Source organism: Silurus meridionalis, chromosome 21, assembly GCF_014805685.1.
Source record: "Silurus meridionalis isolate SWU-2019-XX chromosome 21, ASM1480568v1, whole genome shotgun sequence".
In the NCBI taxonomy this organism is placed as follows: Eukaryota; Metazoa; Chordata; class Actinopteri; order Siluriformes; family Siluridae; genus Silurus; species Silurus meridionalis.
The window spans coordinates 2,794,589-2,812,088 of NC_060904.1; the positions used below are offsets into that span (position 1 = coordinate 2,794,589).

The window sequence follows — 17,500 nt, forward strand, 5'->3', positions numbered from 1 at the left end:
AACACAGAACTCCAACAAACGCACCACACCGTCCTCAAATCCCACCACCAAGAGACTCTCATCACCGCACACCTGGAGAGAAAAACAGAGAGACCAAGTTACTATAACTTAGTCACATGACCCTTTTTTTTTGCATAAATTAAATCCATCGAGATGATCCTCAAATAGCAGAAGGTCCATTTTTATTACAAAAATATTGTTTCAATTAAAGTGCACTGTTTAAACAAAAAAAACTTGCAGTTTGCCACTTAAAATGTCCCTGAGGGAACTTCTGCACATGTGCACCAAACCAAAAGCCTTGTAGTGAAATAGTTCTGTACGAATACATGCACCGTTACACCCCTATTCAAAAGACATCTTTCTTTACATTTAATATCAATTCTGTCTATAGAAAACGAAATAACTGATATGATTTGGATGGGATGTGAAGTGATTTAATATCCATACCATATGAGGGACCCAGGACACAGCGGTTCCACCCTGTCTGTAATGGCTGACTGCGAGCTCCTTGTTGGACAGGAAGTCAAAAATCCTAACTGACCCTGCCACAAAGAGAAATATGCATTGAGTTGGAGAATATTACAAATATCGCAATTTCACAAGAAGGTAAAACGTGGTAAGAATTAGAAGTTTTTTCCCAGTTGCTTTTGAGCGTTTCTCAGAACAGAAATGAAATTCTCAAAACTGCTTGTTCAACCTCCACATCATTGTCACTTGTGCACATCATAAAAGCAATTTCTCGTTGCTTCGATCAAATTGCGAAATTTTGTACATTCATTTGATTGACTGTGTACAAGTGTCTGCTGTTTCCTACATTATCGGTTGTTTATGTTCATGCTGATGTTTCACTTGAACAGTCTAAACCCCCACAATATCTCCGCATCAGTTGATTGCAAAAGTCATTGAATGCAAAATGGTAAACGATCACTAGAGGACTTGTCATTCTGATGCCAACGATTTGTTCATTGACACAAATACTTAATATTGAGAGATGAATTAAGAATTTGGAGAAAAGTGCAGACTTGTGCAAGAAATTCAATGTTTTGTCCGGTTTGTACAAATTATTTTAAGGATGCATTTACTAGTTTGCATAAATTAAGGATGATTCGAAAAATGCTTCAAAGCAACTGAGAAAAACTGTTATTCAACAGTTTATCTGAGCAAAAATCCACAGTCAAGCAGGGTACGAAATCCAAGAGAGTTCTCTGAGCAGGAAGGACTGCATTATTTTTCATCCTGTGTCAGTCAAAGTGATTAACCAATAAGGGTTGGATTTTACATCTGCATACGAGAGCAAATAATGCTGTGATGCAGCAGTAGCAGCAGTTCAGAAAGAAGGTGGTGGCTTCATTTGTGTCACAACGAGCACATCCTAGCTTTGGCCTTAAAAAGAATGAGTGTCATGGCTGTGATATATAAAGACTGTTTGCACGACTGTTAACGAAAAACCTCAGTTGGAGTATAAGTCTAATTGTTCTTACGGTCTAATGCAGTTGTGGCCATCAGGTGAGTGGATCCAGACACGTCCATTCCCTCGATTGCACCAGCATGAAATGAGAAAATACACTCTGGCTCCAGGGTCTGCAAACACACACACACACACACACACACACACACACACACACACACACATATCCATGTGTATCCCTTTCTCACAGCACCAATGATGCTAATTCTGCAGTTATTCTCCAGTAAACACAGGGGCACCAGAGAAAAACACAGACTTCTGGTAGATTCCGTAAATCTGTACACCCTCGAGCGCTGGGTTTAAAATCTCACCATGTTGGAGAACGACAAGTCCAGTTTCCAGATTCCTCCGTTAGAATCCTGAAAAGACACAAGCGTTTATCATACAGACACTTTTAGTGATACAATGCTATAACACATTATTATTAGTGCTCGATTGACCTGCGCAAACCAGATCGTAGAATCTGCTGCGGCGCTCTTGACCATGGACGAAAGGCTCACGTTGCGGCCTACAGTCAGCTCGTTCATGGGGTCCATCTCAAACAACCCTGTGTCGTCCATGCTGTCTGCTGTATCGATGGTTTCAAAGTCCCAGCACTGCAACATTCATCCGTGTTTACTCTATTATTCACACAGTTTCCAAAACGTAGATAGCATCCCCCGTTTATCGCAGCGGTTACGTTCCAAATCCACCCGCGATAAACGAAAAAACATGGTAAACAGAATAACATTTTTCATTTTGTAATGACTAATTATATTTTTATTAATATATTTCATTATTTCAACATAAAACTCCCAAAAAACTATTTAAAAAAAAGTATTTTGGTGTATCTTTTTTTTTTGGTAATTCCTCGAGATTCGAACCGCGGTAAAGCAGGGGATTAAATTATACCAAAAAGTACAACATCAGAAGACGAAAAATATATCAAAAATTCTGTTAAATTGCAGTCATGTGAGCAATGTTACAATATTACTAAATAACCTTGACCAGTGTTGAAATTGTGTTACCCTGTAGATAGGAGGTTACCAAATTAGGGGTTGAAACCCCAGGTGGAGTCGCAGGATTTACAAATAGCGTCAATTTTTTTAATGTATTAATTAAAAATGTTAACGGGATTTACATCGGACTCACAGAGGCGACTCACCCTGACTACTCCGTCTGCGCCTACAGTAATCAGCTCTCCCTCCTCCAGAGCGATCTGCTGGATAGGTCCTGCGTGACAGGTTTGTCCGTCTTTCCGTCTGATCTCGACTTTTATCAGACCTCCGTCCCACAGGAGCATGTTTCCCCACTCTGAACCTGAAACCACCTGATGGAGAGAGAAACAGAAAGACGAGGTAAGACCTAAACTGCGTGTGTAGCTCTATTAACATATGCATGCGAACACACCTTTCCATCTGGGAGCTCAACATAGCCTTGTATATCTGTCAGAGGAGTCTTTCCAAACCTTCCCAGGATCCCTTGCAGCTTTAGACAGGTGAAGGTGTCAGCCATTTTCCAAAACCTAAAAACAAATCAAAAATCCAATTAACACACAGTGGTACGATGATTATTAGCATTAAAAATCGCTCTCAGTAAGAAGTGGATTCTGACTTGATATGTCCGGAGCCGGAGGTGGTGAGCTGGCCCGGGTTGTCTGGAGAAAACGTGACGCGGTAGACGTCCTGAGAGAAGGCCTTACAGCGCAGCACCACCTGTTCCTGATTCCAGTCCCACACGGTCAGCATGTAATCCGGAGGGCCTCCGACGCTCGCCAACAGCGTGCCATCACCGTTAAAGTTCACACAGCTGTACATCTTACCTGTGCCTTCTGTTCAATACATAAATAACAATAACATAATGACTAACAATCATAAAAAATCGCATTACATGTTTTCATACATCAGATCATCGATACATTTCATACACTTTCTCTTCATTACAGAATCTCAGTTCAGCAACTCAATAAACTCATTATGACGTTTCAATACAAGACAATTAACCGAAAAGTTTAGCAGTTTCACATCTGAGACCATACCTCGAAGTGTACGATAGGGCTGCAGTGACAGATATTCATAAATGATTATGTCAGGCTGCTTGCCTTTCTCTGCCATGGCAAAATATTTCCGACTGGGATGAGGCTTCAGACAAAACAGAAAGAGAGTACGGATTAAACATGCTTTAAAAACTATACGTTTTAGCTAAACGTTTTGTAAACAGTGTATAACATCATGGATGGAGGAGGCACAGCGTTAGAGTACCATAATGGCACCGATGCCACCTCCACTGCTGCTGGGGATGTAGCGCTGCGTTTTAGTGTTCATGTCCAGCAGCACCAAAATGTTTCCTGCCATGAAGGCCAGCGTGTTCTCGTCCAGCAGCTGAAGATTTCCTCGTCGCTTGCAGTCATAGCCGAAAGAATGTCTGGCTCATGGTTAAGGATAAATGGACAGACAGACAGGCAGACAGACAGACAGACAGACAGACAGACCGATAGATAGATTGATACAGTATCTCACAAAAGTGAGTACACCCCTCACATTACAGCAAACATTTTATTATATATTTTCAAGGGACAATACTCAATGTCAATGTGCAGCTTGTATAGCAGTACAGATTTACTGTCCTCTGAAAAGATCTCAACATACAGCCATTATTTTCTAAATAACTGGAAACAAAAAAAGTGAGCACAATAATCTGCAAATTAACTACTCTCAAATCTTTCTATAGTTTTGTCCCTTAAGAAGATTATACTAAAATGGTTGCTGAAATGTGAGGGGTGTAATCACTTTTGTGAAATACTGTAGATAAATAAACAGACAGGCAGACAGACAGATATATACAGATTTTGAATTGCAGGATACGAGAGTTGCAGTAGATTCTGCTGGATGTTTGAATCCGGGCTCATAAATGCAGAAGCCATTTCAGCCTGTGCATTAAACACCTGCACAAACATTTGATATATATATATATATATATATATATATATATATATATATATATATATATATATATATATATATATATATTAGTGCTGTCAATAGATTTAAATATGCATTTGCGATAAATCGCATGATTGTCGCGAGTTAACCTGTGATTAATCGCAAGTTAATCGCACATTTTTATCTGTTTTAAATGTACCTTAAATTAATACTTTTCAAGTTTTTAATAATCTAATCAACATGGCCATGGACAGATACTGATATTTATTATTAGTGAAACCAAACTCAAGAAAGAGCCTGAAGACAAAATATTCTTGTGAATGTTTTAAAGTAATGAACTTCTCCTATGTTTCCACACGGATGGTTTTAATTGCCGGATGTGCGCAGCGCAGCGGATTTTGGCGCATCAGTAAAACACATGTTTAGTGATTAAAAAATATTTTTCGGTGTTTTTTTTTCTTCCAATGATATATATCTGAGTAAAGGAAGGACGTTGTGAATAAATGTGTGTTGCACCGTTTAAATTTCGCCTCTTTTATATTTATATACTTATACTTTTAATAAAACGGTCAAACAGAAATGCTGTTACAAGGAATTTGCACATGTATTTTTTATTAATTTGTTTGCTTTTTTCGTTGTATTATATTTAACTTATATATAATATAATTAAATCTATAATATTTGATTATAATATTTTGTTTCATTCACTTATTCACTAAGGCAGGGTTTAACATAGCCATGCTTTTGGAGGAAACTGGAGAACCCAGAGTGAGAATATAAGAAACTCTAGAGCTGTATGCTAACAACCACACTTTTATTGGTTTTTATTTTTATTTTTTTGCATCTACATCTTATCTAAGCAATCCAATCCAAGCTAAATACCCCTGCTTCATAAATACATTTGAAATTAATCAAGATTTCGACACTCCGAAGCTGAATTTACCTTTCCACCCTCGCCTGAGGTGTCCGTCATGTTTAAACCAGTTGCCATAACAACCAGCAACCATGAGGACCGATGTGTCACGTGTTAACAATGCATACTGGGAAATGTAGTTTATTAGTGGTGTAGTAAACCTAGGCACAGCCTTAAAAGGTAGTTCCAGCTCGGCTGTGTAGAACAGGGTGGTTTTAGTCAACTTTACCGCGGTTCCAGTGGGAACTAATGATTACTGATAATTATTTACATTTAAAGCTTTTTACAAATCGGTTGCTAGCGACGCTCGCGAGTTTTAACCGTTTGTTGGAGATTCAGGAAGTGAAGAGATACTTGTTTCCGGCACCGTGAGTACCGCATAATATATACATAATAAATACATTAATATGAATAGTTACTGATATATAAAAGTGTAAAATTGTGTTTTTTGGTGTATTTTAGCGCCTCAGGGTAAAATAAAGGCGGTTTCAGGCAGCTGTAATGACGCGCGCGAGGCGGAGTGAGGCGCGCGCTCAACTTTAACTCGTGTAATGCTAAACAGCTGCAAACAGACTTTTAAAAGTTCGTTTTTATTCGGATCGCGATCTATTTATACAAAAATATACCACGCGTTTTCATTCAACAATGTTTTAATTTACTCATTTTATTTCTTAGAGTGAAGCTGATGGGTATTTTTGTGATCTGACTATAAGTGATTCATATTAGAAGATAAATAAAATAAATCGCTTGTGTTTTTTTCCTTCACTTAATATTATTAACCATATTTACATCTGGTGTGTTAAGGATCCAAATTGACCCGCACAGTTTTATGCCCGGAAATAATTCAAACTAAATTTCGCTCAAAATTGTAAATTCAAATAGAACATCTAATAACAGCATGTTTTTTTTCTTCGCGCTCAAATTGAACAATGACATCATTTGTGTGTTTGTGCATGTGTGTTATAATGTTTTGAATACCGAACACTTACAAGGTGTGTGTGTGTGTGTGTGTGTGTGTGTGTTTTCTAGGGCTGCAACTAACGATTATTTTGTTATTTGATTAGTCTGACGATCTTCTTCTTCTTCTTCTTCCGGCTTCTCCCATTAGGGGTCGCCACAGCGGATCATCCGTCTCCATACCCCCCCCTGTCCTCTACATAAACGTTCCCTTTTACTCCTGCAGATACTCTTCTATCACAAATCACTCCTGCTATCACTCTTCTCCACCCACTCCACCCTGCCTTCACTCTTTTCTTCACTTCTCTAACACACTCTCCATTACATATGTATTCTTTTATAAGTGCTTTAATCTCTGTAAAGCTGCTTTGAGACAATGTCCAGTGTTAAAAGCGCTATGCAAATACAAATGAATTGAATTGAGTAAAATGTGTTCTCAGGATTGAATACTGATAAATAGACAGGCAGACTGCTGTTGAATTGCAGGATTTGAGGGTTCAGTAGGTTCCGAGGGATGTTTGAATCCGTGCAGGATTGAATACTGCCAGCACCACCAGTTCTCCAGTGTTACAATAATAATCAAATTAATATTCAATACCCATTTTATAATTTTAGATCTGGAGTTTTATTTCCTGTTGCCTTTCAGCACATGATATGTGATGATCCATGATCCTGATGTTCGAATGAAAATTAAAAGGCCATCTCAGTAATTGTGTAAATCGTTTCATGTCGTTATTTGGCAGCACTTTCAGAAGTAGAGCTGCGTAGATGACCCTGAAGTCTGACCATGGCGTCCCACCCTCAGATGTGCCCTGATTTAGGTGCGTACACTAAACTAAACCGAAGCAAATAGATCACTCAATGTTTGGGTTTTCTGATGGACAATGTCCAGCAAGCCGTGTGACTCGTACTGTTTTTTTTAATCCCAGGTTCAGGACACAAGCAGTCGGTGAAGGCTCAGCTGTTAGCGTCTCAGCAGCTGCTGGTGGTGTCTCTGTATAACGTCGCGCCGCTGTTAGACTGCGTCCTGGCTGCAGGTCTGCTGTCTCAGGATAACTATCACGAGGTGAAGGCAGAAAAGACACCACAGAAGAGTGCCCGCAAGCTGCTGGAGATCGTTCAGGGTCAGATGGACGAGTGCGGAGCCGCACGCTTCCTGGAGTGTCTGCGGGAATGTAAGCAGCATTACCCACGTCTGCGCACTTTGCTGTCTGCTGAAACCGGTACGGTGTAGCCATAGGATACTGTCTGAATTTCACTTTCCATTAAATAATCTCCAGAATTTTATCCACTAACAGCATTATTTGTTGTTCTTTTATGTTTATAGAAATCCAGCGTGGACCCACAGGTTTGTCTCATCTATTACTCTTCTTATACAGTCTGCTATAATATTAGGGGGAATCCCTCAGGGTTTGTTTCTGAAAGGCTCCTATTTCAGTTCTTGGCTCTATCCGGTCTTTAGTTGTTGTAGCACATCCACCCCATAGTTATTTCTGTTCTAAATTAAGAGTGGTTAAGTTTTCATAGTCTACCAGTTAGTTTGAACCAGTCTGTCTAATCTCATCTGATCTCATCCTAGAGGATATTTTGTGTTTTTTACAACATTCTCCACACCCATTTGAAATGTCCAGGAATTCAGTGTTCGGAAAAACATAAACCTGTCATGGGATCTTTGTGTATTCTGTAATTTGTAATGAACATTAACTGGTGCACATATAAATAAAATGTCAACATTTTTTAATTATTAATAATACTCTGTTTTGCATTCAGAGCGGAAACTGCAGGCTCAGTTTTCCTGCCTGTGCAGCCGCCTGGGTTTGTCCGTGCTGCCTGTATCTCTGGCTCTGTTCTCCAGCAGCACCATCACACAGTTCGATCTGGAGCGGATCCAGGCAGCACCGACCCCCACGCAGCAGAGCCACGTCCTGCTGAACATCTGCCTTACCAAGGGAGAGTTAGCATGCAAGAGCTTTTACACGGCGCTGTACGAAGCGGACCCTCTGCTCGCCGAGGACATAAACAGTAAGGAGTCGAGCACAGCTGGTGGCTCAGTCTTTCTACAGAACAAAGCTAAACGTGTCTACATTTACCTCACAGAATCCAGAATCCTAATTCATAAGTGTTCAAATAATCATTCTGATCTCCTTAAAATCCTCACCAAGAAATCCGGATTAAGCGTGAATTAGAACCCCAGCAAATCACTGATGCACTGCTACAGCTTTTCATATTAGAACTTGATTAGCTATTGTAATTTATGATGCAATAACATCTACTAGTTACATGTCCAGCAGAATTTAGGCAGAGCTAGAAAATGTTCCAATTGTTATATAAAATAATCTTTCTACTCAATGTAATGTCTTTTATAAAAAACTTTCATGATTCTGTTACAGTTTCCAAACAATCTTCCATATCAGAAAGCTAAAATGAAATGGGACTTTTTATCAAGTGACACGTTTCTATTTTATCAGGCAGTAGTTTGTTAAAGAAACTGTCGTGGAACAGTGACGAGCTGAGCAATGTTGGTATGGCAGTAGAGGAAACACAAGACATCGCAGCAGGACATCTCCCCTACTCAGGTGAATATTTTCTCATCCACTGTCGTTTGAATGTGACCCCCAGCTTAACAAACACACTTTTACTTTTTTTTTTTTGTTCAGGAGTGCTCCAGAAGGTGAGAGCTCATCTGGGTGTGGTTGTGGGAGACGAGGCCAGGCTGAACATGTGTGAGCTGGGGGTTTCAGTGGGTCTGCCACGTCGCACAGTCAAAGAGTGTCTTCTAGAGGGGGTGAGCTTAGAGGATGCGGCCCAGCTGGAGGCTCTGGTGGCTCTGTTCATGGAAAAGACTCAGGATGCAGACCGGCTGCTCAGCAGAGTGGCTGAAGTGGAGATTAAAAGTAGGAGATTATACATCATTTACATTTTCATAATGTTTGGAGAGTGAAAGGAAATAAATCATGTAGTGCTGATATTCACAAAACCACATTTCCAAAATCTTTTCGTTAACTGATTAGTTGTTGATACGACGACATATTAAGGCCAATATGGGATTTAAAAAAAATAAAAAAAAAAAGAATTGGAAGGGGAAGGGCAGGGATTTTTTTTTTGTTTAAAACTTGAAATTTTCAAGTTGTGTGTCGAACATTTTGAGAAAAATCATGAAATTTTCAAGTTAAAAAATACTGGGAGAAAAGAAATGCATTTTGGAGACAAAAAAAATTAAGTTTTAAACTGGAAAACTTCCAGTATGATGATCTGGTGATTCTGGCCTTAAATAAGTATTTCCTTGTCGCTAAATCCAAGGGAAAAGTAAAGTTTAATTAGATCTTCCACTCCAGGCATAATGCAAAACAATTGGCATCTGTCTTTGCCTTGCAAAGTGTATATGCAGTTTTGTTCCTTGATAGAAAATAAAACCCCACAAATTTGAGTTTTAAACACGAAACTTTACATTTTTAAGTTGTAAAACTTATTCTGTGCCCCTCTCCTTCTTTTCTTTTCTTATCACATATTGGCCCAAATACACAGTCGTAGGTTTTCAATTTTTAAAAACTCACTTATCATTAGCACTGTTTTCTAATTAAATACAAAACCAATCAGTATTCATCATGTATAGAAGAAACACAAATTTTCAGATGAACGGAATTTCTCGTGTTCTGCAGGCGTGCAGCTCTCTGAGCGAGGATGTTTGTCCCTGAGGCTCCTACAGGCTGCCGATTCTCTTCTTCGCAGTGGGAGCTGCAGTAAATGCCTCTCCCAGGATTATCTGCACGATCAGGGTAACCTACACAGTGCTCACTGCGGTGATGATTGTACGTTGTGGATCATCTTTCGCTTCCTGGTGTGGGACTGCCTGGCCGAGGCCGTGGAAGAACCCAAGCTGAAGTCTAGCAGCGGCCTGCCTGTGATGCTTCAGCAGCTGCATAGCAGTGCTCGAGTGGATGTGGAGCTCCTGCAGGAGCTGGAGCAGTGCTGGAGCGATGGAGGAACCGAGAACCTGCTACAGAGCGTCAGGGTTCTGGCACAGATTCTGAAAGACCTGCACTCACTACACACCGGTGTCCATCTGTCAAGTCCTGTGGAGGGGTCATATTCCTGCTGGACTCGGCTTCACAGGGTCACATCGTTTCAGGGCGTGTCAGTGCGGGCCATTCGGAGAGTTCTGAACAGCGTGGTGGCAGCCTCGACACAGCAGGACGTGACCCCTCGAGCTCGACAGTACCGAGAGGTGTGCGTGTACGTGGCACGATTGTTGGACACCGTGCAAGCGGAAAGGAGCGTCAGAGATTTCGCAAATTCCTCCATTGCTCAAATCACCCAGCATATTCGACTTGTTCTTTCCAGACCTGCTTTTGACTCTCAGGCCTTTGATGCAGGAGTTTGGAACCGTTTAATGTCTCTGACCGAGTTTAATCCTGCACAGCTGGACCTGGGGCCCCTCCTGCAGCTGCACCAGGAGACTTTGTCTGAACTAAAGTGCTACCTTCAGCCAGATGAATGCCACAGTTTCCACTTTGTCATGGAGTCCATTCAGGTGCTTGGGTTGGCACGGTTGATCTCTGTGAACATCTCCAGAGGAGTAGTGGCAATCGATGATGGTGTGGAGGAGGTCTTTTATTTCAAATTATCCGAGCCGGGTTCCTTCCTGGTGCGCCTGCACTGCCGCGTTCATGAGAAGAGCAAAGGGCGATTCGAAGTTCGCAAACCTCGGTGCGTACGCATTTCTCGGCTTAACGAGGACGGATTACAGGCGATGCCCAACTTGGGCGAGGTTTTAGTGCAGGACGATGATAAAATGTGGGTAAGAGAAAGTGGGAGTGGATGGTGGGAGGAAATGCAGTGTGTAGCACTGAGATATTCTGTACAGCTCCAGGAAGAAGGCTGCTGTTTCGCCATCACGACTTCAGACACGGAGTGTGAAGTTAAGTTCATGTACAGACGCAGGAGGCTGTGGGCCACGCCACATAGAGGATGCGAGGTGATCTGAGAACACACTTACAACCAGTTCCATGCCCTGATTATACGCTCACACTGACCTAATCAACGTTCCTGCAGGAGGTCAACCACACATGCACAAACTGAGCCAACGCACACAGCTGCACAGATGTTACGAGTTCTGGGTGTGTGGTGTGATGAACAAAAAAAGAATCTTCTGTGTTTGCATGCTCGGATAATGTTTCCATATTTATGATGAATGAATGAAAAACATTTTTTTTAGCCGAACATCACACTCAAAATTATGTGTAGAGCAAAACCAAATACTCACTTTTTTTAACCAAATCATTTCAAGTTTTTACATTTTAGTATTATAACACACAGTAGAGTGAGTTGACAGGACATGGCTAAGGGTTGATTATTGTTTTTATAAAATAATTTTTTTTATTACTGTTGTGAATTTAATGCAACTCAAAGGGAAAGTGATTTCATTACTGTTCCACTTACTGCCACTCTACATTGTTACAACCGTACAATAAAATACATTTTATTTCTAACATTTACTGATGTGCAAAATTAAAAACTAAACCACTCAGAGAGACAGAAGTGTAGAATGCAGGTAGTGTGTAACTGTAGCATCCCACCAGCCTGCAGTCAATCGTGCTATCGGACGTGAGCAGAGAGTGCAAACCAACCTTCTCCTTTCAGCTTGTCCACCTGCAAAAAACACAAAGATGATGACACAAGGATCATGACTTTACACTTTTTAGTATAAAAAAAATAAAAATTAAAGCAAACAAAAATAAAAGGATAAATGATGAAGTTCAGCAGCTGCAATCTTTCTGTATTTAAACACAATCTCCTGCGACCCCAGTGTTGAGAATGTGCATGTACCTGTGTATTAACGGTCTGCTTTTGTCTTCCCTCTACGTTGTGAGGAGAAAGTGCTTCGGTTGACCTGCAGAAGGAAAAAATAAAATCGAGTGCTTTAAACCCCTGAGCAGCTGCAGAGAAGCTCTGAATTCTAGCATTAGCAGTAGTGTGCATGTAACCCACCTTCTGCTGCTGTTTGTCCTGGTGTGAGAGGGCTGGGCTTTTTCAGGTATGGACACACACACTTCAGGGGTCCGCCTTCCAATAACTGCAAAAAGAAGCGTTTTAAGACTGTACATACAATGTCTTTTTTTTTTCAGTTGTAATCGGAATCCTTTATCGATTCCACAGGGAAACAGTCAGGTTGCAGTTGCTCACAGTACAATTAAAGTAACAAAAAAAACAATACTATAAATTAAAATTAAATAATATACATATTAAAGTACAGCTGCTGTGCAATCAATATATTTTTCCAATCGTATTGAAATATACAGGACGAAATGTGTAGCAGCTGTAAAACAGAAGGCAGATTTGCCCAATATATTAATATTAAGCGTTGCATGAACATCTAACTATACTATATATCTATATTGTAGACCAGCTGTTTAACACTCAGAGTTACAGTTAAGAAAAACACAACCATTAATTATCCTGTCATTTCCCAGCACTATATTTAAATATTACACTTCGAGGATGTTGATTTGGTTTACATGACACCAACCATGTGTTCATTTTATAACTTATACTTTACTCATATTAGCAAAATGTGGTATGTGGTAATGGCTATGAAACACACCTGTGTGAGGACTGGTGGAGTGTGGGGGTATGGGGGAGATGGAGGGAGAGGCGCTGTGAGATGTGGTCGGTCTCTGCTGCTCAATAAGCTCCAGCAGTTTGGCCCTGGCAGCTGCACTCTGTCTGTTCAGCTCCTGAAGTCTGTCCTCCATGAGCCTCACTGAGGAGTCGTCCACACCTACACCCTGCCAGAACACACACGCAGGTTGGGATTGATTCAGGGATTAGTTTTAGGCATGTTAGTACAAATACAATGAAGGATGAAGCAAGTGGAAAACATAATCCACTTCACTTAAATTAAAAAAACGTGTTTTTTCCCCGCTCGAGGGAACATTATTTGGCTAAACGATCTGTCAAATATTGGAAATGAAACCGCAATAAGCAGCAAATATCGAAAAGCAGATCAATTATTTACAATGAATGAAATGAAAACTTCCATCTGCAGCATTTTCAAAATCAAACCAACTAAATGAACAGCAGCACAATCAGACAAAAGTATATACTGATGTAATTCTGGAAAATTGGGTGGTTTCTGTATAATAAATGGGAAATTATGGAACATTACTCTGTACTTTTATGTGATTGAAATGGTGATCACTACAGGTGCACTTCTGTACTTTTGCTGGTTATTTTTCTTTTTATATATATTTGCTCAATGACTTCTTAGGAACTACATTCAAAACTTCTGCTTTGGTTCTTACTACTTTTTGCCAAAGGCATTTTTTTTTTAACCCATTAAGTATTATTTCACTATTTTTTGTACAGAGTTTAGTTTTAAGCTACATCTTCACTCACAAAAAAACAACAAAAAAAACCGATCACAATTGTTTGAGCTTAAGAATACTGAGCAATGTTACCTGTTGTGTGGGCTGGGGTCCAGCAGGGGGCGATGTTGGTCTATCTGAGCTGTGTGTAGGAGCGGGATGGTCGTGTCCTAGCTGAGCACGGATCACAGAGTTCTGATTGGTTAACGCCGCTATCTGCTCCAGCACGGCATCCTGGGAGAACTGGTTCAGCAGCGGGCCAGGACGAGGCAAGACGCTCTCCGGCAAGCTCACGAACGAGGTCGAAGTGCGTGAGGTGTCCGAGTCACCTGGTGACCCACTTCCTGGTGTGCAAGAGTCCCCGAAGTGCAAAGATCGGGCACGTGCTGTCAGGAGTAGATCATTTGAACTTTTCTATTAGCTTCTGATGAATTATTTGTGCTAAATAATTATGACTGTTTACCTTCACTGATTTAGAAATTGCAGCACATGGACTATTTACACCATCTAACACTCACCAGTAGGTGGCGCTCTGTTGTCTCTCTGGTGTGGAGGAGAAAGCAGCACAGCAGGTGAGATAGTGGCTGGCTCCACATGATCTCTCTCAGCAGCCTCAGGCTGGAGGCATCCACCTGCAGTCACACACACAAACACACACACACACACAAACACAAAATTTCGACATTTGGCAGATGCCCAATACTTAGTCCATACTTATAGGCAATAAACGTACACATTCTTTATCTTTGTAAGGCTGCTTTGAGACTATCTACAAATAAAATTGGTGTATTCTCCTCTTTACCCTGTGTGTCTGTGTCCTTTCCCAGTTCTCCCATTGTAAGAATCACCATGTCCAGCCGCTGCTCGAGTTCAGCTATCCGCTCCTGCAGGCTCACCTGTACGAGAACACCGCAACACTCAGACACACTGGACAACTCGGTTTCTGCATACAATATACTTAAAACACAAAAAAAAGAGCAGACCTGTAGGCTGGCACTTTCCTCTCTCAGGGTGAGACACTCAGCTGTGAGGGCATCTATCAGGTTTCTCTGCTCCTTCATCTCCTCTTCCATCATCCTCCTCTCCTGCACCTCCTTTTTCACCTCCTCGTCCTTCTGAGAGAAGAAATTATGTGATAATTAAAAAATAAATAATAATAATGATAATAAAAACGGGGATCAGACGGTTGAATCAGTGCTTATGTGTGCATCTTTACTCGTTTTAGATGACTGACGATGCGTCCCAGAGTACCAAGAAGAGCCACAGAGAAGCTAGTAAGACCTCGGCCATGCTGAAGCCCGGGGTGATCAGAGGGTCTAAGAAGCTCCTGTGGCTCCAAGCAGTCCAGCTCGGTCTCCACCTGAGCCAGCATATCCTGCAGCAGCTCCAGGCTCGACTGGTTAGCTCTCTGAGAACTAACACCTGAGGCTTCAGGAGAGCACCCTCTGGTGGTTCTGTAAGGCCTGCTCTTAGCACCTAAAAAAATTATTAGATTGGACATTATCAGATTATTCATATGGACATAAATGCATGGGTGGAAAAAAAGACTGGCCTGGGCCTCCAAGCAGGTTATGATTTCAAGCCCTAATGACAATTGTTTTTACTAATTCACAAAATAAAATCTACTTTCTCTCTCTCCTTTTTTTCTCTTTTGCAGTTTTCTCTACTCAAACTTCATGCATCTCTCTGAACATTCAGCAGTAAAAGCATTGGCTTGTGCAACATTACCAGAACAAGAGGGGGGTGGGTCAGGATTGAGGATCTGGCTGACAATAGTGGGGGGCTGCTCTTCCTCAGACGGAGGCTGCCTCGACTTCAGACGCTGCACAGCCACGGTTGCGTTCAAAGCTTTTCCAGAAAATAAAATAAAAGTTCTGTAAAACTTCTCAGGGACATTCAGTGAGATTCTAGTGACAGGAGGTGGTTTTACCTGCATGTTCCTCCAAGCTTGTTGTATTACAGGGAGTCTGGGGCACGTTCTGCTGCTGTGGTTGATGAGATGTTCTCCAACCAGGGGGCTTTGCTTTACAGGTTTTTCTCTTCGTCCTATAAAACAGTCCATGAAGCTGCATAGCGACTGGCCAGGCTAGTTTTTTCCTAATAACCTGGAATTATTATAATACTAAGTACATTAATATGGAGCCTAATAATGATGAATACGGACCTGCACCTTTCACTGTCGAAGATGCTGACCGAGACATCGTGATCTTCACCATGACCTGCTGCAGAATCATCCACTTCATTTAAAGCCTGGAGAAATAAGAGATCACATCATGCCATCATTGTATAAAGTTAGGACTAATGTAACTATAAAAATCCTTTAGTCCATTTAACTAAACACAGAGCACTGTGTTTCCCCACGGACCATTATTAGTGACCCACCACCCACCAAACTCTAGAGCACTTTGGGCAGGTAAACAGAGAAAACACTGCAGAAGTAAAAATGAAGGGGACAAAACAGCGAGGGGCGAGGAGAAGATTCACACCAAAGAAAATAAATGTTTCCAAAGTTTGGATCATTTCAAACTAAAACAAAGAACATTGTACAGTGCGGGAACCTTTTTAAAGTAATTTAAAATAGATTTTTATATTTTTATTTATAAACAGTGCGGTCAAAATGTCCCTCTGCAGTGGTGGTGTAGAGCAGGTAGTGGAGCACGGGTGAGAAATACACAAGAAACCCCACATCACGATAGATTTAATAAATACACAGGAGTGAGAATAATAAATGAGATTCATTAAATAAATATTTTAAAATAATCTACTCCACGTGGCCAATTTGAACACAATGTCTAAGTATTTTGATGTATTATGGCAATTAAATGCACTAAATGAAATTAGTTTTCAGATATTTTTGTATGTAAGGTCAGCAATAAAAATTTTTATTTTTCTGAAAAGGAAACAAAAATTACTTGTTAATTTTAAGAGACCCATCATATTTTTAGTGTTGCTCTTTAATAAAGAAAAATTACTTCAAAGGAATAATCGTTTTCAATTACTAAAATAATCTATTACTAAAATAATAGCAGCAGCTCTAATCGTCATCCAGGTAGTTACAGTCACGCCACTTCGCATCACACCTCCCGTCTTTCAGCATTTTCCCACAACTGCATACTTCCAAGAGTTTCATTCCAAATACAGTTTGATAGAAATGTTAAATGCAGTCTAACAAAAGTCTAGAATTTGATGTTGAGACGTCTGAACCCACGAATACGCGATTCACGCACAGCCGGCTGGAAATGATCTCCGGGTACCTGTTGGTCCATCAGTGAGCGGCTGAGCAGTGTCAGCTGTGTTGGCGGATCCGGTTTCTGCAGCACAGGAAGTTCAGAATCCGTGTCGAAGTCAGGCGCCATGGTTACGCTCGGAAAACCTGTCGCATAACCACACACACACACACACACACACAATACAGACAAACTTAGAGTAGAACCTTCAAAGTCAGAGGTCCCCAAACGTCGTTTCATCCAAAATAATTTTTCCACAGAACAGATTATGTATACAGTAAGTACATTAGTAGATATTACTATTATTATTTTAATACAGAACGAGTGGGAGCATAATTTATCGATGCATAGAAAATAAAAGAGACAAATGTAGAAAATTGGCAGAAATGGTCATCTTTCAAAATGGAAATTAAATTTAAATGTAAAGGTTTTTATTCTATATGTGTGGTACCACAGGTTGGGGCCTTCTGCTTAAAGTCATTAGCAAATAGGACGAGTATAATAATGCTGTACCTTTCTGTCTGCGAGGCGTGTCACCAAACAGATCCTTTACCACCGCCAGCGCTCGGTCCGATCGTGTTAGAACGTCCTGCAGCTCACAGTGATCTGAGAACACCTACAGAAACACAAATGCATCTCATGTAGTGCAG

The 17,500-nt window shown here is 40.8% G+C and overlaps 3 protein-coding genes across 7 annotated transcripts in view; 1 reads left to right on the plus strand and 2 right to left on the minus strand.

Moving 5' to 3' along the window:
- LOC124403669 (cilia- and flagella-associated protein 44) overlaps nt 1-5,352 on the minus strand; it is a 14,875-nt gene extending 9,523 nt beyond the window's left edge. For all 3 annotated transcript variants that reach the window (XM_046877370.1, XM_046877371.1, XM_046877369.1), the window contains exons 1-12: nt 5,333-5,352; nt 4,312-4,391; nt 3,709-3,871; nt 3,486-3,588; nt 3,062-3,278; nt 2,858-2,972; nt 2,613-2,777; nt 1,909-2,064; nt 1,780-1,827; nt 1,482-1,581; nt 448-542; nt 1-72 (exon numbers count right to left, since the gene is read on the minus strand). The exon at nt 1-72 is cut by the window's left edge and continues 129 nt beyond it. In XM_046877370.1, the coding sequence (XP_046733326.1) occupies nt 1-72; nt 448-542; nt 1,482-1,581; nt 1,780-1,827; nt 1,909-2,064; nt 2,613-2,777; nt 2,858-2,972; nt 3,062-3,278; nt 3,486-3,588; nt 3,709-3,871; nt 4,312-4,370 (1,293 nt within the window). In that variant the 5' untranslated portion in view covers nt 4,371-4,391; nt 5,333-5,352. The remainder of the gene's footprint in view (nt 73-447; nt 543-1,481; nt 1,582-1,779; nt 1,828-1,908; nt 2,065-2,612; nt 2,778-2,857; nt 2,973-3,061; nt 3,279-3,485; nt 3,589-3,708; nt 3,872-4,311; nt 4,392-5,332) is intronic.
- A 110-nt stretch (nt 5,353-5,462) lies between these two features.
- On the plus strand, nt 5,463-11,748 carry LOC124375492. The gene is made up of 8 exons (XM_046833891.1): nt 5,463-5,670; nt 7,003-7,080; nt 7,189-7,482; nt 7,587-7,607; nt 8,030-8,281; nt 8,728-8,835; nt 8,917-9,153; nt 9,919-11,748. The coding sequence occupies exons 2-8, from the start codon at nt 7,047-7,049 to the stop codon at nt 11,241-11,243; spliced, it is 2,271 nt and encodes a 756-aa protein (XP_046689847.1). The 5' UTR covers nt 5,463-5,670; nt 7,003-7,046; the 3' UTR covers nt 11,244-11,748.
- spice1 (spindle and centriole associated protein 1) overlaps nt 11,600-17,500 on the minus strand; it is a 7,221-nt gene continuing 1,320 nt past the window's right edge. For 2 of the 3 annotated variants that reach the window (XM_046833893.1, XM_046833892.1), the window contains exons 5-18: nt 17,364-17,466; nt 16,878-16,996; nt 15,788-15,873; nt 15,554-15,669; nt 15,352-15,471; nt 14,840-15,099; nt 14,607-14,738; nt 14,426-14,519; nt 14,142-14,255; nt 13,717-14,009; nt 12,861-13,044; nt 12,248-12,332; nt 12,086-12,149; nt 11,600-11,908 (exon numbers count right to left, since the gene is read on the minus strand). In XM_046833893.1, coding sequence (XP_046689849.1) covers nt 11,855-11,908; nt 12,086-12,149; nt 12,248-12,332; nt 12,861-13,044; nt 13,717-14,009; nt 14,142-14,255; nt 14,426-14,519; nt 14,607-14,738; nt 14,840-15,099; nt 15,352-15,471; nt 15,554-15,669; nt 15,788-15,873; nt 16,878-16,996; nt 17,364-17,466 — 1,824 coding nt within the window. In that variant the 3' untranslated portion in view covers nt 11,600-11,854. The remainder of the gene's footprint in view (nt 11,909-12,085; nt 12,150-12,247; nt 12,333-12,860; nt 13,045-13,716; nt 14,010-14,141; nt 14,256-14,425; nt 14,520-14,606; nt 14,739-14,839; nt 15,100-15,351; nt 15,472-15,553; nt 15,670-15,787; nt 15,874-16,877; nt 16,997-17,363; nt 17,467-17,500) is intronic. The other variant, XM_046833896.1, reaches the window with a different exon arrangement.